We start from the raw sequence: 20,698 nt of genomic DNA, 5'->3' as shown, positions 1-20,698 counted from the left end.
ATCAATGAACACGACACAAACAAAATACGAAATTATAGAGTTTTGGTTGAACTTATTTGTGTTTATGTCGAAATCATATCGACCCATTTTATGACACATCAATAATTATATCGTGTTATGAGTTGACTTGTTAACAGGACTTAACACATTTATGACATATTTTATTATTCGTGTCATGTGTGGATTTATGACCCACCAACTCATTTTGGTCTGTCAACCCATTTTGACTCATTAATCCGTTTTAACCTTAAATCCGTTTAACTCGTAGATAACACTATTAAAAAAACAATGAATTAATAAATATAATGAATTAATAAATATAAGTCTAATTATTTATTATATTAGAATTTTGTTATAATAACTGATTTGTTTTTTCTTCATTAAAATTAATTTAATTTGTGAATTTATATAATAAGTTAAAAATATTATTTTATAATTATTATTTTTAAATTTTTAGTTAAAATGTTGGTTAGTGAAATATTAAAAATATCATTTACTTGTTCTAGTTATATTTTATATTTTTATATGTTATTAAATTTATGCATGTCAATATGTTTAAATTTTATATAATATATTATTTTATAAAAATTAAAAATTTTAAATTATATTAAATGAGTTTTGTTGATTTGTATTAAATCAAATTAAATAAATTAAATTATATCAAATCCTATTAAATAAATTAATTTATATTAAATTTTATTAAATAAATAATATTAAATTAAATTAAATTAATATAATTTAATATTAATTATATCTTAACGTATAATCCATGTAATAAAAGAATCTGCTTCAATTGCCACCCCTAGCTCTTCTTTAAGCACCTTTTCTGACTTCATAACCTCTTCCCTTAGTTCATTCACGTGCAAGTACTTAACAATCTTCCTTGTTGGAGAGTTTCAGTTTTGTCCATTTGAAGTGAAAGTCGATGATGGCAACGTAACACATCATCCCCGAAATGGTCCAGAAACATTGTCTATGCAATACTAGTATGGACAGTTAGGGTTTTCTGTAGATTGGGAATTTCTCACACCACATCTCTTCCCACATTTGCAATTTACAACCATGAACCTCACATCCTTTCCAGCCACGGTGCTAGTGCCACTTGAATAAGATATTGCGATAGAAACGACTGAAGAAACGAGGATGAGAGGAAGAAGGAGAGGCGAAGAAGGGAGAAAAAAGGTGTTCAGTGTGAAGGAATGGCTGAAGGAGGAACGAAGAGAGAGTCAGACTGCTTTAAGAGCTATTATGGGAATTTTAGTCATTTCACGTGATTTTCTCTCTTCTGATCGAGTCCTCTTCCATTTGACTAATGGTTTTTCTCATAAAATGGGTAACAGAATGACTAAGTAATGTACCCAACAAATATAAAGGACCGATGCCGGGTTTGAAGTATAGGCAAAGTTGAAGAATCCAACGTTGTTATCGGAGCTACTTGACCTTTTGGCGGGAATAAATAAGGCTCCGCTTCCCCTGATATCCCCAAATTTCACAGGAAAAGGAACCCTAGCTAGCAGTCTATAGGGAGAGAGTGTCGAAACTTTTAAAATCGGGGAAGAGGAATGGGAAAAGACGAAGAGGAAATGAGGGGAGAGATAGAGGAGAGGCTGATAAAGGAAGAATACGAAATATGGAAAAAGAACACTCCGTTCCTCTACGATCTGGTCATTACCCATGCCCTTGAGTGGCCCTCCCTTACCGTTGTGTGGTTACCCGACCGCGAGGAGCCTCCTGGCAAGGACTACTCCGTCCAGAAGATGATTCTCGGCACTCAAACCTCCGAAAACGAGCCCAACTACCTCATGCTTGCGCAGGTCCAGCTACCACTTGATGATGCCGAGAACGATGCTCGCCACTACGGCGACGATCGTTCTGATTTTGGCGGCTTCGGAGCTGCCACCGGCAAGGTTTCTTCTTTTGATTTCGGTTTTTCAGAATTATTTAGTGTTAGGGTAAATTATTTAAAAAATAAAGTGAATGCTATAAAATTATGTCTTTTGCAGGTCCAAATAATTCAGCAAATCTATCACGATGGAGAAGTTAACAGGGCTCGTTATATGCCTCAAAACCCTTTTATTATTGCCACCAAGACTGTTAGTGCTGAAGTTTTTGTCTTTGACTACAGTAAGCACCCATCCAAGCCCCCTCTTGACGGTGCTTGTACTCCTGATTTGAGATTGAGAGGCCACAGCACTGAAGGTTATGGTTTGTCTTGGAGTAAGTTTAAACAAGGTCACTTGCTTAGCGGTTCTGATGATGCTCAAATTTGCTTGTGGGATATCAATTCCACTCCTAAGAACAAGGCCCTTGAAGCTATGCAAATTTTTAAGGTCCCCTTTTATTGTACTTTTCACTAGATATTCTTGCTCCTTTAAGCAATACTTCTTTTTCACAATTCTGACCGTAATAGGAAAAAGGCTATCACCTTTAACTGCTCATATTAACATGACTGCTATTTTTTTTTTAATGCTTGGTTTATAAATCATGATGATGTTTAATTTATGGTAAAATAGGTTCATGAAGGTGTTGTAGAAGACGTTGCATGGCACCTGAGGCATGAATACTTGTTTGGCTCTGTTGGGGATGATCAATGCCTGCTTATATGGGATCTCCGGACTCTAACAGTCACCAAGCCTGTCCAATCGGTTGTTGCTCACCAGATTGAGGTAAGCTTCTAACAATTTTATTATGCTTTCATAAACTAACACGCACACACACAGAGGGTGGACATATTTTATGAATCTTCTTGTGGATTGTTGTGATAAGTTGCCTGCTTTTTATCCTTTGTTTCTTCTTCAAGCTCTGTCCTATTAATCTTTCATTTTGATCAAATTCTGTCTCTACTTTCCTGCATGTACTACAGAAGGTGTAGTTCAGACCATGTGGCGATTCCATTTCCTTGCGCAGCAGTGCCAGGACACTCTAGGACCTTTGCACCCGTTGCAGTGATTGTTACATCAGTTACTCTGTTACCTTTAATCATAAAATTAAAAAAGAGCCTCTTTTCCCTGCCTTTACTTTTTCATGCCCTCTTACCCAGAAGTTTTATTACAGTTTTCTGCCCCTGAACTGTAATTCGTTTGATTTTCTTGTATAATTGCCTACTGCTTGGTCCACTGCATCTTAAGAATACTAACATTTGATTGTCTGTTGGTTGTTGTGTTCTGTACAAATGATATGCATAATCATGTTTGCTCGTCTCCTTATGCCAAAAGACTGCATTGATGTTGTGCATGACACGTTAATTCTGAACTTGTATCTGTTGTATTCCTATTTTCTCTGTAACCAGTGAGCTGTTGTTACTTGGATTGCTGATGACTAAATATTGTTATTTAAAATGCCATGTTCTGTGCTATCTGTGATATATCAAGAGGCCTAGATTTTTAAGTTGTGCAAACAATTATGTGATTTTTTTTTTATTCCTGAATTTGCCTTAGGTTAATTGCTTAGCTTTTAATCCTTTCAATGAATGGGTTGTTGCGACGGGATCCACTGATAAAACTGTGAGGTTGTTTGATATACGTAAAATCAACACAGCGCTTCACGCGTTTGACTGTCACAAGTAAGTAGTCTCTCTCTATAGTGCATTTCTGCAGTACTATTGTAGACTTCTAATGACAATATTGCATGCATGCCAATACACATAAAAACATACTGTCCAAGTTTCCATATAAAAGTCGACTCAAAATCTGCTATTTTATATTTCTTGCACTTGATTTTTTATGTGATGTATATCAGGGAGGAGGTTTTCCAAGTTGGGTGGAATCCCAAAAATGAAACCATCTTAGCTTCTTGTTGCCTCGGTAGAAGGCTCATGGTGTGGGATCTTAGCAGGTTTGTCCTTGCATAGACTTGTGAATAGCTTAGCTGAGATATGTAATTGAATGGTTTACAACCCTGCGCCTCTTTTATTTGTAAGTAATATTTGTCTCTTCTTTTTGTTAACTGGAGGTTTCTTTTGCAGGATTGATGAAGAACAGACGCCAGAGGATGCCGAAGATGGCCCTCCGGAGTTGCTTTTTATTCATGGTGGTCACACAAGTAAAATATCAGTTTTTTCATGGAATCCTTGTGAAGACTGGGTTATTGCTAGTGTGGCTGAAGATAACATGCTTCAGATATGGCAAATGACAGAGAATATCTACCATGATAAAGATGACATGCCCGGAGATGAATCCACCAAAGGATCCTAGTGAGTGGGATAAAATGTCAATTATGAAATGAAGGCCTTAGGATTATTCATGTTCTCTCTCTCTCTCTCTCTCTCTCTCTCTCTCTCTCTCTCTCTCATGTTTTTTGTTTTTGAATTGGCCTCCAAAATTTGTTGGCTCCCTCTTTGGCTGAGTGGAAGCCCATCTTTGAACCGGAGGCATAGTGACCCATGCATTATGCATAGTATTTATATATGTAAAACTTCGTTTTCGATGTTGATACGTTGCTGCCACGTCCCATAGCTGTTGCACCCTAAAATTAATTGTGTATTTAGTCAAAACATGAGTCCCTGTTTGTACTTGTGACTTGAAAATTGCGAGAGCTGATACTAAAGATTTTATCACTGGAGAGCCTGTTGTTGAATGCCAATTTTCTTTAGCCTATCCATAGATGAAATTAAAGTTTAAAAATTAGAAACATTATTTTCAGTAAAATTTATTCCAAAGGCACACATGCATCTTAAAATACTAAGTAGTCATGGAGAATAGAAATATTTATAATGATTTTAGCTTAAAAAAAGAATAAAAGAGATTTACAGAAAGATAAGTTGGGTGAAATTTTAAGTTTGGGTGAAATTTTGATAGAAAGTGTGATAGGAATACTAACTCGGAAGGTTAGAACATGCATAAAATGAAAAAAACTTCAAAAAATACTGCTGCCATGAGATTTATATTAGTTGAATTATTGAATTATGGTCATTACAGTTTCTTTACGGTACCTTTAAATAATGGAGCAGAGACTGAATGCCTCTCAAAAATGTAAATAATAATGTAAGGTCCGTTATTTAAAATCATGAACAAAAAATTCTGCCAAAACATCTCATAATCCATCGTGGACATGAGCTCCTCTATAGAGAGAGAGAGAGAGAGAGAGAGAGAGCGAGTGTGCGTGATTGTGATGGCTTAGGGAAAGGCAATGGCAAAGAAGGGTTTTTAGGAGTCCATCCGATATCCATGGGGACACCATCACTGCCCTTCTTGTTGCTCTTCCTCTTTCAATCGGACAATAGTTAGCAGAGTAGCAGCCGTTCTCAATTCCATTTCCTTCGATTCGATTCTCTCTTCCCGACTTCTATAATCGAATACCATGTCCATACCGATAAATGTTGAAGCGCAACGCACACTTTAAAGTCCAAATAACCCCCCACAAAGCACCCCCCACCCCAAGTTGGATTTGGGGCTATGACGTACTAGTAGTATTGGGTAGGTCGAATGATTGATTGCGGCCGCCGCAGAGCTAGAGCAGAATAAGGTTAGGCCATTTCCCTATTTTACTTCATTCTTTGAATTGAAGCTGTGCTTATAAAGTATTATCCTAAAATTTAGATTCACTGTGATTGCAAAAACCCAGACTGTTCTCGTGAAAAAAAAAACCCAGACAGTTAAATAAAGAACTAAATAGTTTTATTTGATAATTCTTGGCAAAAAAAAAAAAAAAAGAAGGATAAAAAGAGTTACATTCTGCTTGCTAGACTAGAGGATGCAGGAACGAATGGATCACTCATTTTTCATTTTCTTTCATGTTGTATCACAATCACAAATGCATTGATTTCTAATCTCACGACTACTTGCTACATGGAGGTCACTGCCTCTGCCTATGGCGGACCTACCACCACCACTACTACTACTACTGGTACCATTTCTGCCGACCTAAACCAATTAATTCATAGGCTTATGGACCATTTATTTCAATCATTTTCTTTTCTTGTTACTTTCTGTCTGCAACTAGCCTGCTGCCGCATTTGCTAAGCTATTGAAGCTCTGTGACCTCATGGAGTACTCTTTTATAAGTTTTGAGAAGAAAGAATCCTCTCTCTCTAGCAGTCTTGCCGGGCTGTCATACTCCGCAATTCTTCCTGTTGTTTCACACCAATATTTAATATTGTTATGTAAACAGTCAAATTATGTACTTGCAACACCTTCATGCTTGTGCATAGACGAAAGGACTTACCGTCACTAAGGACCAAAACAAGATCGCTGTCTATAACCGTGTGAATTCTGTGAGCTATTGTCACCACTGTCCGATCGTTGAACTCTTGGCTAATGATTTTCTGTATTACTCCATCTGTTGCTGAATCAACCGATGCTGTCGCTTCATCCAGCACAAGAATGCTGCTTTTCTTTAGCAAGGCTCTTCCCAGACAGAGCAACTGTCTCTGCCCTACACTCCAGTTTTCTCCATTTTCAACCACTGTCACAGACTCGCATATTACTTTTTTTCTTTTTGCCGGAAAATTTATACAAATCAGCACATATTAAAGATCTAAACAGATGAATCGCACCTGTGGCATCCAACTTTTCATTTTTTGAGCGTACTAAATCACCCAGCTGACATTTATCTAGAGCCTGAATTATTTCCACGAGGTAATTATTTTGTCAGATTAAATTTCAAATCAAGCTCCTTCTGAAAAGTTCTGCGGGTTTGTGAGTTGATGTTTCTTCTCACAAATCACCATAAGAATGTATTTTTTAGCAACAATAATTACCTCCCATACTTCATGATCAGAGTATTGGTCTAGCGGATCAAGGTTTCCTCTCACTGTTCCTTCAAACATTGTTGGGTCCTGCGGGATGATGCTAAGCCTTGATCTTAAGTCTTGAAGGCCTATCTTGGAAATGTCCACGTCGTCGATTAAAATGCTACCCTCTTTCGCTTCGACAATTCTGAAAATGGCCTGTATGAGGGTTGATTTCCCACTTCCTGTCCTCCCTACAACACCAACTTTTTTCCTTCCAGGAAACGTGCAGCTAATGTTTTTAAGGACAGATGGGAGATGTTCTGCATAACGAATCTGTGACACATTCCAATGTGTGTATGAGAAAATAGAATCCACTTGTTAGGAGCAATAGGAAATTTGTAACATTTGGAACAACAGATTTACACAAAATTTGGGGCATTTGTATTTTTCATTTTCTACTTTTCTGGAATTTCAAATGTTGAAGACTCTCTCTGTAGACTAGAAAACCTCTTTTTTTATAGGAGACTAGAAAACCTCTTATAAATTGCAAATTTAGACATCACAGTTTCTGAACTACTTTTACTCTTTAAACTGCTAAAAACTTGCTGAAGATTCTTACCTCCAAATCTTTGAAGCATATTGTTCCTATTTCTGGCCAGTTGTTTGAAGGTCTGCACTCTTCAACCACAAGGGGTGCTTCACTTGTTATATTTGAGTACTGAAGAATTCTTTCTACCGAGATCATTTTGTTTTCTGCATTACATATGTTCCATATAACTGAAGCTTGCAAAACATTCAAATTTATCCCATATGTTACTCCCAATCCCGCAATGCCTGCAAAATGAAAAATGTCCAGTTCAGATTAGAATTCATACTTTCTTGTTCTCCGGTAAGTACATGTCGAATAGGTCATTGGTTGCTTTTCTATCCATAATGTTCAAATAAACAAACGATTTAATCAATCACTTGATGTCATTGCAGTCAATAAATCTGAATTCTGAACTTTTTTGTTCATACTCACTTGGACTGATTATTCCTTCGGGAAGGGTGACCAGCAAAACCAAAGAGAAGGCAAAGACAAAATTGGATAGTATATTCAATCTGAAAGAAAGCCATTCCATTGCTGATACATTGTGAAACCATGGCCTTGAGTGGCTGTCTATAAGATCAAGGTTTGCTTCAATAAAACGGTCTTCTTGATCAAAAGCACGAATAGTTGCTGCTCCTGCTAGTGATTCTGCAAAGTGGTGAAGAATCGGAGCTCTCTGTATTCCTGCTAAGCGGGCTAGTTCTCTAGCTGTCGGTATGTAATATCTCTGAATAAATCATCATCAACTTTTAGATCAATTTCCATAATAAGACAAAAACTTTAGAGTCCATCTAATCATGAAATTAATCATTTAAATAATGAACTGGAGCATTCACATACAACAAATATAAACAACTTTGGATTAGATTATATATCAAAGGCAAAAGAAATTGCTTACTTGGTACCATATGCAGATTGCAGTTACTGGAATGAAGATTACAAATACTTCCCATGCAACCTGGGACATTACTGCAATGGTTCCTATAATCTGTATTATTGAGAAAGCACACCAACCTAGTCTGTTTGCTATTTCCAAGTCTAGCACACTCTGGTCTGTCGATGCCTGCGAAATACATACTATGTGATCTATAACAAGTACACCTTTGAAATCTTACATGCATCACTAAAATATCTGAAGCATAATCTTCAACCACTAGGGAATTAAGAATGTGACTCATTAGTATTATTTAAATTTTCAGTTTTGTTAGACTAGCAACCTTTGGGGATAACTATTGATTTCTGATATCTGATTTTGAGGCTATAATTCATAATTTCGACTTGGAAATTTAATAGCTATATGGAACTTTACGTTTGTTCAGTTTAATACCATTTCACATTGTTCTATCCTAACTTAGTTTTGCTTGAAAAATTTTGTATCTTTCCATAGCAATGGTTCCTTTTTTTTTCCAGATAGACTTCTTAAAATCGCGTTCTCATGCTCTTCAGGGATTTAGGATAAAAAAGACAGGAGCTCCAGAGAAAGTCTAATGCTTTTGGCTAGGCTAGGTGTTTTGTTGTGAAAAGGGAATCTATTTTTATGAAAACTCAAAAGAGCCTTGAGTTAGCCATATTAAGAGGTAGAATCCTTAAATTTGTTATTTAAAACATGTTGACTTATAGATTTTTGGTTTACATTTAACTGGTGAAAGTACATCAAATATCATTAGATTGTCTTTTGTTTATTTGCATATTAAAGTTTCAAGTATCTTCAACTGAGGTGTGAGGTTGTACATGATAGATAGTAGCTTAGTTGTATTTTGTTATAGCTTTTTTTTTTTTTTATTCCTGCACAAGTTGAAAATTTTTGTTACTCTGCAACTTTATGTAAAAACCTGATACGCCCATCATAAAAGGATAAAATTTTTTTAAAAAAACTGATATATATATATATATATGTGTGTGTGTGTGTGTGTTGAATGAAAATTAAACCTATATATTACTCACCCGGTTCAAGATTCTTCCAGTTGGGGTTGAATCAAAGAATGCCATTGGAGCCCGGAGTACACTATGCAGCATCTTTGTAAAGAGCTTTTGTGCTGTCGAAAGTCCAGCTACTGCAACTAGCGTGGCTCTGAGCAATACACAAAAAGAACTTCCAACAGCAAGTAGTACATAAACAAGTAATATGGTATTCATTCCCATTACTGGCTCACTTTCACTTGTGGGAGGAGAAGCCCATGTCATCCAGTAGTTACTAGCAATCTGTAACATTTGGAACGATGACTGTGCCAGGAGTATGATCGGAACCAGGGCTCCGTGTTTCACAGTGGTTAAATATGACCAGTAAACTTCTTTTCCAATGCTTCCTTTTTCTCTTTCTTCATCCTGCACCAGTTTTCCTCCCTTTTCTTTTATCTCTACAGAGAGGTCATGGTCTGAGTCATGTCTTGTGCTTGAAAGGTCTGCTTTTGCAGAAGAATCTGTATTGGATTTGGCATCAGATACTTGGTTTTGAGACATTCTTCTTGTAGTTTCAACCTTAAGAACTGACTCTAGGGCTTGGCTATGAGCACCGACTAGAATTTCAAATCCTGTGTTTTGATTCAAAAGTTCATCAAAAGTTCCAGCTTGTGCCATTCTCCCATTTTGCATCACCTGTTCAAATATATATCAGTTATGCGTATTCCTAAATCCACAACCCTCAATATTACTAGAAAGCATCATTTGGAAGTCCCAAGCCATCCATTAAGCATAACTAAGCGCTAACAATTGATCAATTGCAGATTTCAGCAATGTTAAAAAATGAATTTATTTTGGAATGAGCATTCATGATTTTTGCATACAATATTATGTGCTCTATGTTATTCTTAAATGTCTGAACTTGTGTAGTATCTCTTTTACCAGAATGAGGTCTGCTGCAGGAAGAAACTCAACTTGGTGGGTAACATAAAGTATAGTTTTGTCTTTGAGGATTCCCATTAAGCATTCCTGCAAAATGTAAATTAGAACAACATTAAATGCTAGAGTTCTTGTAAGTAGTAGCTTCAAAACACCATTGTAGAAGAGCACATAAGATATTTATATTAGTATTTAATTTAGAATAACAGTTACTATAATCTCGTCTGCAAGCGGAGATTAAAAAAAAAAAAAAAAAGGCCTAGAATGGAAAGTTAAAAACTGCTTACCCGAAAGAGTTGGGTGCCTGTATGAGCATCTACCGCACTAAAGGGGTCATCAAGCAGATATATATCAGCATCTTGGTACACTGCACGAGCAATTTGTATCCTTTGCTTTTGTCCCCCACTCATATTTATTCCTCTTTCTCCTATCTCGGTTAAGTCACCACAGTTGAACAGATCAAAATCCTTTGTCAAGGCACATGCTTTAACTGTGCTGTAATACTTGGCACTGTCATACGGATTCCCAAACAGAATATTCTCCCTGATATTTCCTGTCAGTATCCATGGAGACTGAGGAACATAAGCCTTTGTACCACTGATCTTCACAGTCCCTGACAGCTTCTGTATTTCTCCAAGAACGCAAGAAAGTAAGCTAGACTTGCCCGATCCTACAGTCCCACAAATTGCCACCTTCATCCCCCTCTTCACTTTCAACTGTATTCCATCAAGGGTTGGTACGCTTGACTCAGGAACCCAGCTGAATTTTCCAGCATCAATTTCAACCTCAAATTCTGTTTGATCTTTTGGAACATACTCAATGGCATCATGTTGAATTTCACCTTCCTGAAGGTAGGAAGCCACTCTATCTGCTGAGACTTTGGCTTGTGCAATCACTGAGAGCAGATCAGGTAAATTGAATATGGGGTCCTGTAACATTCGGAAGGTAGCCAATGCTGATAGAACTCTTCCGGCAGTGAGCTGAATTCCAATTAGCATACATGCTCCAAAGGTCACCACAGAGATAAATGTGGGTGATCCCCAGAAAATAAAAGCTGAAATTGCTGAAAGTCTAAGAGACTTCCACAAGCAATTGTATTCAATGGTCCTTAAGCTTTCGAGCTTGTGGAGGAATTGATTGTCCCATGCTTGAAGTTTCAGAATCTTCACGTTACGAAGCACTTCTGAGGTGGCTTTCATTCTATTGTCCTTGGCTTCCATGATCTGAGATTGGTATCTTTTATGAATTCTTGTGATGGGTATATTGCACATCATTACTGTTAAAGTTGCAGCTAATGCTGCCAATGATCCCAAACCTAGGTTTGTCTTTAGAATATAGATTGCTAAAGAAATTTGTATAGGCAGCATCCATATGATGTTCAGGTACCAAATGAAATCCGTAATTCTTTGGATATCTACGCTCATGTAGTTAATGATCTCCCCACTAGTGTGAGTTTGGCGGGATTGGCTCGACAAAAGTAGGCCCTTTTTGTAAATGTGAGATATCAGAGCAGCTCTAAGGCGAAGTCCTAACTGGCGGGCACCGAATATCCACTGCCTCTGTGTTATCGTCTCAATCATCTTGGCACAGAGAAAGGCTAGTGCAAGAAGGTAACCACTCTCTATGTTTCGGGTTTTTTTCTCAGTTAGAAAATTTACGAAGTCGTCAATGAGATAAGGACCTACATATGATGCTACAGCACTGGTAATTGCAAATAATGCATTAATGGCTGCTTTCTTTCTGATAAAGAAGAAGATTGCCTTGTAGATAGAAGGGTTTGTGGTTGTGTCTTTCTCCTTGACTTGATTTAGGCACTCTTGGAAGGCTGGGGAAAGATACGCAGCAGAGTCCTTGTTATCAACATCTGGGATTTCGTCCTGTTCAAGAGGTTTCTTGATACCAATAGCAAACAATGGGTTGAGCCAAGAGAATGTAATCAGCTGGAGAAGAGTAGCATTACCATACGGAGATTCGCTCTTCCCTTCCAAGTGTTTACTTGTCTTTCCATGAAGAAGTGGGTCGGTGATTGCACTAGATGAATTGAAGACTATGCCTGTCTTCCCAAAGATTGAAACACCCAACAGGAAGGTGGATGAGAGGACACCAAGAAAGTCTGCGTAGTCTCGAACTCTAAGACGGCCATGGTTTGTAATTCTGAAATAGGTGTCTAGAGATGCGCAGATAACGGATTGCAAGAAGCTGCAAAGCCACCATACTCTTAGAAGCGAAGGGAACTTGGCATTCTGGTCATGCAGGACCCTGTATACTACAATCACTGTAATTACTGATGATCCTAGTTGCATGATCTGAGATGAAAGGGCAAAAAGTTTAGAGTCGCAACGGGTCTCCTGACCATTTAGCAGCATCAGGAGCGCTAATAAGTGTAATCCCAGCAGCAAAATGGAGCAAACGATGGTGGCTTTATAAGCTATGCTGAATTTAGCTCCGACGGAGTACTTGTGTATGCTTTGATCTGGAATTTTTGTCCTCCTTTTGAACGTTATGCCCACACATTTTCGTAGAAAAAGGAGTAGTAAGATTCCCAGGAACCCAAGGTGTATAGGAATGTTTACATCCTCCCACAAACAGGGTGAGTTCAGCTGTGGCCATGACATCTTAATCAGAAGCTTAAATTCTGCACGCATAGGAAATCAGGTTAGAAGCGCCGCCACCTTGAAATTAGAAGCTTAAATCCTGCACAAATAGTAGAGCAGGTTAAGAATAAAATTTCTGAGAAGCCTGAATGATGTAGAATATAGCCACTTTAATCTTTAGCTAAACTCGATTGCCACCTTTGTGCAGATAAGACGAGTCGCTGAAATTCAAGCACTTAATTTTTGTGTTTTTCCCCGATATATAGAAAAACACAGCGGCCGGAATTGACAAATGTTATTCTCTCATGTGTACTTAGTTGCATAAAACAAGAGGAGGAACTAGGTATATGCCGTAGCAAAAGGAAAACCACTTTTGTGAACTTCATATATGTATCTTAAAAGGAAGAGCAGAATTAAAGGAAAAGAAGGGTACGTCTATTACGAGGCTTACTTGTAGCAGCATGTGAATCGAACCAACTAATTAATTTGAATGAACCTTGGTACTTGCAGTGTGCATATCCATGCTTAGACACAGTGTTGAGAGAGAAGAAGGTGTGCGGAACTGCAGCTACGCATTGACGCGGAAATGGCAGGTGAGAGAGGGCAAAGAATAAATTTGATGATAGTAACTAGGCATAGGATTTTGTTTATGCACGTCTCTGCGACATGTAGAGTGGCTAAATCACGTGATAGGCAAGTGATGGACGGTCATTTTGGCTGGCAGCTTGTCTCGACATGATGGATGCGTCTGAGAAAACAAATGCCCAATATAAATTACAATTTTACAGTTGAAGAGGAGAGTGCATCTGCTTTATTCCCCGACCCCATTATCCCTTTTGTCTATTCTTTCAGCTTTGTCTTTTTTTTCACTTGCCAGGACATTTTATTCTTAACTGCACGTCTCGATGCTTAATGTTTTCTAACAGTCGCACCTAATATATTTTTTCCCCCACTCTGCCAAACACGCCTTTTTTACAAGAAGATAGAATTATAGCTTGAATTTAGGATCTCTACCCATTGATATTTCCCTCAAGTCTCAACCACTTGAATTAGACTCCAGTGGCTAGCATTGCGCATTGCGGGTCCTTGCTTGTTTAGATTTTATTATTATTGTTAACAAATTTTAATATTAATTGTTGCCATTTCTATAATTGTTGCCATTTCTATCAATCTGCTGTGGGACAAAATTAATTGGTAGAAATCATAATCATACCAATTTAATTAAAGAAAGAAGCTGCGCAAGGCAATTACTTGCTGCATATATTTAGCTAGCTAGTCATCATTTTAGTCAACATTCACGAAAGAAGAGGTTTAAGCATATATTTCTCCACCATCATTTTGATTTGATATATGGAATGATCAAATACGATATGCAACTCCTCCATTTGTTAGTTGTTATATGGATGATTTCTTGATTTGCATGCTAATTTATTTTATTATTTTTTGAAAGGCAACACATATGTTAATGAAAATGCATCATGTACGTATATGCATGCAGTCAAACTTCAATTCATCTAACAATTTCCTCCGACTCGTTTCTTCTTGTAATCATTAATTACATATAACAAGACTTTTTTTCTTTATCTATTAGGTTTCTTGCAAATGTTGGAATTTTAAATAATGTGGACTCTGAGAATGTGGAGTGAGCCTTCTAACGAGAGATAATGTATTGCTATGAGATATTCTCCATCATTGGTGGTGTATGCATTGGCAACAGGCTCAAAAGTTTGAAGCATATCGTATTATTTCCATCCATCCATTTAAAAAGAAAAGACAGCAACCTATGCACGCAAACACAATGCGGAGAGATCAGATTAGTGATCAGTGTGGTGTGGAAGTCACTTTTGGCAGCAAAGTCACCAAATACACGTCACACCACACATACAATCGAGAGTGGGAAACACCTATTCTCCTCATTTGAGCTGATCATGCCACTTTTTGGCTTTTGGGGATACATTTATCTTCCTGCCTGCTGCTATATATTCCCTTCATTCATATCCTAATAAGCCCATATATTCATAAAAATAAATACCAAGCAATGAGAGAAAAGAAATTGTCAAGAAAATCATCTGACGTGTATATGCTTCATATGCAACTTCCAAGCAAGCATGATTAATTATTATGGGATTTAATAAGTCCATTAAAGGAAAGATCGCATTGGATTTCACTTTTTGTATATGGGAAAAAGTTAAGAAGATGGGAGACGGAATTCCTTTATAAAGGATTTCATTTTTGGAAAGAACAAAAACCTCTTCAGAGACGCTTCCAGGCAATTCAGCTTTCAAACTTTACATTCAGCTACCAGTTGTCTAATTGGATGGATTGGGTTAAAATTAATTTAGATCAATAAATTTTAATTTAGTAATATTAATATTATTTTTAAAATTAAAAAATTTTAAATTTAAATTTTAATCAAGAAAAAAGAATATACCTTTGCGGCCTTATTCAGAACCTTGTAGATAAAGGTATGACTTTCTATGCATACTGGTGGATCGCCGTTCACCAAGTAAAAAAGTAATTTCGTGATACTATCATGTGACATTATTATTTATAGTATTACCACGTAGCATTATCTATAGTATTATCATGTAACATTTTTCATTTAATTCTCTTTTACTCTTCTTTTAATTATATAACAAAATTTTTACATTTAAAATGTTAAAAAAAATCATATAATTAAACTATTATATTATTATATTTTTTATTATTTTTATTATGAAATATTTTAAAATTTGAAAGATAAAAAGTTAATAAAAATATTAAATAATATTTAATTAAAAAAATAAAACATATAAAAAAACTATATTTTTAAGTAATGTTCCTATTATATTACTATATTTTTTGTTATTTTTGAAGGCCTTGGGAAGCGTGAATTAGGGATTTAAAGGTTGGATTCAAAAATTTTTCTAGAGTTTCATGCAAACATACCAAGTGTGTTATGCACCTAACCAACCTTAAACACACATAGGCATGCCCAAATACACTTTTAACATGCATTAATCATTCATTTACCATCAAGGATTGTTGTTTAACAATTAAATACATTAAACCCTAACTAAAAGAGGGTTTTGAGGACTCTAACATCTTAGGGCGGAAAATCAAACTTTTTACTCCCTTGAAAGTCTCAAGAGTGCCAATTGGAACTCCTCTAGTTTGTCCACCATAAGCACCACCAAGCTCCACCAATGACAGCCCAAATTCTCTCCTTTTGTGATTAGCCAACCACTAAACCTTGGAACTTCTGCTTTTGGTGAGGTTATATTGGATATATGCAAGTTAGAAACTCTTCCTAGCACTTTTGATTCACAGGAAAACAAGTTTTTCCTTATGAATCAATGGAAGAAATGAAGAGTGGGAGAGAGGACTTGTTGTCGTCCAACTTAAGGAAGAAGAAGAAAAAGAATTCTATTAATTAATTTGTCTTCTTCTTATCTTATGTTAATGTGCAAGACAAAAGACATTAAATGGAGTGTCACATGTCAAGATCTCATTTAATCTAATTTTTGGGTGTCTTAACCACATTAAGCCACTTGTAAAGCCAAGATTAAATCATTAAAAGTCATCCTCCATCAATGAAAGACAAGTGGTACACTTTTATGAGTGTCATGTATTACTATCTCATGGTGCTACGTGTCACCATATGAAAATACCAAAATGTCCTTGTATGCATTTTTTAGTTTTCAACTCAAAATTGTAATTTTCTCTCTCAAATTAATTTATATAACATATAAATTAATTAATTAATTAATCTTCATTAATTAATTTCACAATTAAATTTATATTTAAACTCTTTAAATATAAATCCAATTTATATAATACATCCACTATCCAAAACTTGGTTTCAAGTCATGCTAGGGACTTTATAATTTTATTGGAAATCAAATCTATTTAATTAATTAATTAAACTCTTTAATTAATCAATTAAATCATTATATGCTTGGTGGTTAACTTGTGTAGTTGTGTGACTTACTAGGCTCATTACTAATTGACAATGAGAAATGATATTAACTTTTAATATCATTGAAACTCTTCCAGACTGTAAATGATTTTCCTAAATCATTTTAGGCATCTCACGGATCATGGTTGACACTTAGCATAGCATGCCATAGCCACCCAATTAGTAATAAGGAATACCTTAAAATATAAACCTTTAATCATACGTCACCGTTGTCACGACCTAACCTATGGGCTGGACCGGCACTAAGACCTGGGCCAGCCTAAAGCCCCCGAGGCTCGTAGTAAGTCTAACTATTCCTCAACCCAACTCTAAGGCCCATTTGGGCCCAATTTCAAGAATTCAACCGGACAGAGTCCGGCCATAAAATGGACCTTTCAACGGGGAGTTTTTTACTCACCCGACCTGTAAACACAATATATAATCAATTAAGGAGCTTAACTCACCCTCCACATACTCATATGTCATAAAAATAAATGGGAGCTCAGCTCCCTCATCTAGTCTAACATACATGCATATAATAAGTTTACAGGCCCATCATGGTAATTATATTACAGACCCAAATCAAATAAATATTTCTAACACATGTGGAAATTCTAGGAGTTAACAGAATTATACAAATATTAATAAACGACCTGCGAAGAAGAAAAGTAGGTTAACCACAACAATAATCCTCCTGTAGCCTGGAAAAATAATGAACAGGAGTGAGCTTTCAACTCAGAGAGTAAAATATCAATTTTAACCATAATCTCTATAACTATCTAAAGCTAATGCATCCTGTAGAGTGAAATGCAACATCGGTAATATTTTCACATCATAACAGCAAAAAGGTAATTTGGAGTACTCACACACACGATAATGTCAAACAATACACATATGGGAGCTGATCCCCTATACAGCTCTCTTAATCCAAACTGTGCCAGCGAAGAACTCAAGCTCGGACTTCCACTTAATAAACCAAATCGGGGTCCCAACAAAGAACTCAAGCCGTGTCTACCCCGAAGGACCGAGTCCCAGATAAAAATCTCAAGCCGTGTCTACCCATCCTGTCCATAGCCAATACCACACCACACGTACGCCAACTCACGCACACTGCTCCAAATTACCACAACAATATCCATAGCACTTTAACAATTATGAATGCAACATAAAATGTGCCTAGTGTTTAACTACATAGATACATATTTATAAGTGATGCATGGGCATGCTTGAACATATAATAAAATCGAAATTACAATTAAAGTTAATATTTTACTCACAGACTCAACCGAAGTCACTGTGGCAGCTGGGCAGAGGAGGAAGGCTGTTCCGGCTCACCTGATAATTTTATTACAATTATTTAATACAATTGACTCAATACAAACCAAGAAAAGACCAAATACGTTCTAAGTTATACCGAAAATCTGGCAGAGTCTCTCCTATACTTAGGACCTACCCAACCTGCAAAAGGGCTTAAAACACACTTCTATATCCACAAACCATGTATCCACAACTCAATCACATCACACAGCCCCTCCTGGGCCCATCCAAACAGTCATCAATTTCAATACGTAAAATTACAGTTTAGTCCTTATAATTGACTCTTTTTGCAAAAACTACCCAAATAAGCTCTAAAAATTCTAAAACTTTTCCCTGCAGTCCTTAGCATCATTGCTAAGCTAGTGCAAAAATAATCATAATTTTCTGAGCTACCACAAATATTTTATGAATTTTTAATCCAATTCAAGCACTAGAAAATTATGAAAAAGCAAGGTTCGGGTTTACCTATGTCAATTCCGACTCTGGGGACGCGCTCGGGACATCTGACAACGGTGGGGTAGCCAAAATCTCGATCCAATTCCAAGACCTTTTTAGTAGTCGGTCTGTCTAGCCGAAAATTCACAGACCCGGGCAACTTTCAAAATTTCAGTGAATTGAAGATACCTACACGAAGCCCACAACACGGGGGTTAGTATATAATTTTTACGAAATTTTCTAAGCTTATTTAATGCTCGGAACAACACTATGAAATTTCATGGGACCCACCGAAAAACAATGTCGAAAAATTTTGAAATTTATATTGCCGCGAAACACTCGATGAGTGGAGTGCTTTGGTACTCTCGGTTTTCTTGTGGAATTCACGGTTTGTTAGAAATCTAGCCCAAAATTCGAAATGGGCTAAAACTTCCCAGACAAAAATTGGGCAAACCACTCAATGGATTTTGGTATTCTTGGTGTCTATGGAAAGTTCTCAAGGTGTAGATGGTGTTTGACATAAGACCCGGCCCAATCGATGGCCGGATCGGCCAGATTTCAGCCGGGAAGCCGAACGGCAAATCATACACACGCTGGCGCGCTTTTCCTGCATTCGGTGCGCGCCAATGATGGGGAAGGTCGCGGCGCGCCCGAGAGGAGGGAGGAGAGAGAAAATGGGAGAGAGAGGAAGGAGGGTCGGGACGCGCGGGGAAGAGAAGAATAAGAAAAGAAAGGCCAGTCCGATTCGACCGGTCTGGTTCGATTCGGCCGATCCGATTCAGGATACAAAATTTTAAATTTTTACTCTGTCTTGAGACAAAAAACGAGGCCCAAAAATTCTGAAAATTTTCTAGAAAACTCAAAAAAATTCGTAGACTCCAAATATATTTTTAGTTTTGCCACGTGGTCTTTAAATTAATTTTTAAAAATCATCAAAGTTTTATATTTTCGGGAAATCAAACTCGATTTTGAAAATCCAAAAAATTTCAAATAATTTCCTAAAATTTAAATAAAATAAAATAAAATATTAATATTACTCACAAAATAATAAATTTAAAAATTTGAGGTGTTACAACCGTGCACTAAAATCCCTCCGTATTATGTTCCAATCACATTAAGGATCATGGTAGAGTCAAACCCCTTATTATAGAATCTTATGTATATCATACCTTACTCCTCTGTAAGGCATAACATGATCCCATAATATACTAAATGAATCACCGAACTTGTGTAGGTGTGTGACTTACTAGGCTCATTACTAATTGACAATGAGAAATGATATTAACTTTTAATATCATTGAAACTCTTCCAGATTGTAAATGATTTTCCTAAATCATTTTAGGCATCTCACAGATCATGGTTGACACTTAGCATAGCATGCCATAGCCACCCAATTAGTAATAAGGAATACCTTAAAATATAAACCTTTAATCATACGTCACCGTTGTCACGACCTAACCTATGGGCTGGACCGGCACTAAGACCTGGGCCAGCCTAAAGCCCCCGAGACCCGTAGTAAGTCTAACTATTCCTCAACCCAACTCTAAGGCCCATTTGGGCCCAATTTCAAGAATTCAACCGGACAGAGTCCGGCCATAAAATGGACCTTTCAACGGGGAGTTTTTTATTCACCCGACCTGTAAACACAATATATAATCAATTAAGGAGCTTAACTCACCCTCCACATACTCATATGTCATAAAAATAAATGGGAGCTCAGCTCCCTCATCTAGTCTAACATACATGCATATAATAAGTTTACAGGCCCATCATGGTAATTATATTACAGACCCAAATCAAATAAATATTTCTAACACATGTGGAAATTCTAGGAGTTAACAGAATTATACAAATATTAATAAACGACCTGCGAAGAAGAAAAGTAGGTTAACCACAACAATAATCCTCCTGTAGCCTGGAAAAATAATGAACAGGAGTGAGCTTTCAACTCAGAGAGTAAAATATCAATTTTAACCATAATCTCTATAACTATCTAAAGCTAATGCATCATGTAGAGTGAAATGCAACATCGGTAATATTCTCACATCATAACAGCAAAAAGGTAATTTGGAGTACTCACACACACGATAATGTCAAACAATACACATATGGGAGCTGATCCCCTATACAGCTCTCTTAATCCAAACTGTGCCAGCGAAGAACTCAAGCTCGGACTTCCACTTAATAAACCAAATCGGGGTCCCAACAAAGAACTCAAGCCGTGTCTACGCCGAAGGACCGAGTCGCAGATAAAAATCTCAAGCCGTGTCTACCCATCCTGTCCATAACCAATACCACACCACACGTATGCCAACTCA

General features: G+C 36.8%; 2 protein-coding genes across 3 annotated transcripts; one reads left to right on the top strand and one right to left on the bottom strand.

The window, feature by feature from the left end:
• The first annotated feature begins 807 nt into the window (after positions 1-807).
• LOC110649221 (WD-40 repeat-containing protein MSI1-like) lies at positions 808-4,431 on the top strand. The gene is made up of 6 exons (XM_058143003.1): positions 808-1,907; positions 2,004-2,330; positions 2,514-2,666; positions 3,438-3,562; positions 3,739-3,834; positions 3,965-4,431. Exons 1-6 carry the CDS (start codon positions 1,563-1,565, stop codon positions 4,191-4,193), a joined length of 1,275 nt encoding a protein of 424 aa, XP_057998986.1. The 5' UTR covers positions 808-1,562; the 3' UTR covers positions 4,194-4,431.
• A 1,162-nt stretch (positions 4,432-5,593) lies between these two features.
• On the bottom strand, positions 5,594-13,363 carry LOC110649202 (putative ABC transporter C family member 15). 2 transcript variants are annotated; one of them, XM_021803686.2, is made up of 11 exons: positions 13,143-13,363; positions 10,385-12,791; positions 10,101-10,187; positions 9,204-9,854; positions 8,158-8,322; positions 7,692-7,986; positions 7,290-7,504; positions 6,698-7,003; positions 6,494-6,557; positions 6,163-6,402; positions 5,594-6,067 (listed from the first exon to the last, which is right to left on the bottom strand). In XM_021803686.2, exons 2-11 carry the CDS (start codon positions 12,740-12,742, stop codon positions 5,937-5,939), a joined length of 4,512 nt encoding a protein of 1,503 aa, XP_021659378.2. In that variant the 5' UTR covers positions 12,743-12,791; positions 13,143-13,363; the 3' UTR covers positions 5,594-5,936. The 2 variants fall into 2 exon arrangements, with proteins under 2 accessions (XP_021659378.2, XP_021659385.2); XM_021803693.2 differs by having other exon boundaries at positions 10,385-12,732; positions 13,143-13,360.
• Between the last annotated feature and the right edge of the window lie 7,335 nt (positions 13,364-20,698).

Source organism: Hevea brasiliensis, chromosome 2 (genome assembly GCF_030052815.1).
Source record: "Hevea brasiliensis isolate MT/VB/25A 57/8 chromosome 2, ASM3005281v1, whole genome shotgun sequence".
In the NCBI taxonomy this organism is placed as follows: Eukaryota; Viridiplantae; Streptophyta; class Magnoliopsida; order Malpighiales; family Euphorbiaceae; genus Hevea; species Hevea brasiliensis.
Note: the sequence above shows the minus strand (reverse complement) of the source record. Positions and strands in the feature narration are given on the sequence as shown.

What these genes read in the sequence shown, in the direction of transcription:
- LOC110649221 (XM_058143003.1), top strand. Translation starts at nt 1,563, where the DNA reads ATGGGAAAAGACGAAGAGGAAATGAGGGGAGAGATAGAGGAGAGGCTG. An exon ending in TTGTTGCTCACCAGATTGAG is followed by an intron (nt 2,667 to 3,437) that starts GTAAGCTTCTAA and finishes AATTTGCCTTAG; the next exon opens with GTTAATTGCTTAGCTTTTAA. An exon ending in ATGGTGTGGGATCTTAGCAG is followed by an intron (nt 3,835 to 3,964) that starts GTTTGTCCTTGC and finishes TTTCTTTTGCAG; the next exon opens with GATTGATGAAGAACAGACGC.
- LOC110649202 (XM_021803686.2), bottom strand. Translation starts at nt 12,742, where the DNA reads ATGCGTGCAGAATTTAAGCTTCTGATTAAGATGTCATGGCCACAGCTG. An exon ending in CTGGAAGAATCTTGAACCGG is followed by an intron (nt 8,323 to 9,203) that starts GTGAGTAATATA and finishes TGTATTTCGCAG; the next exon opens with GCATCGACAGACCAGAGTGT. An exon ending in CGAAGGAATAATCAGTCCAA is followed by an intron (nt 7,505 to 7,691) that starts GTGAGTATGAAC and finishes TTCATTTTGCAG; the next exon opens with GCATTGCGGGATTGGGAGTA.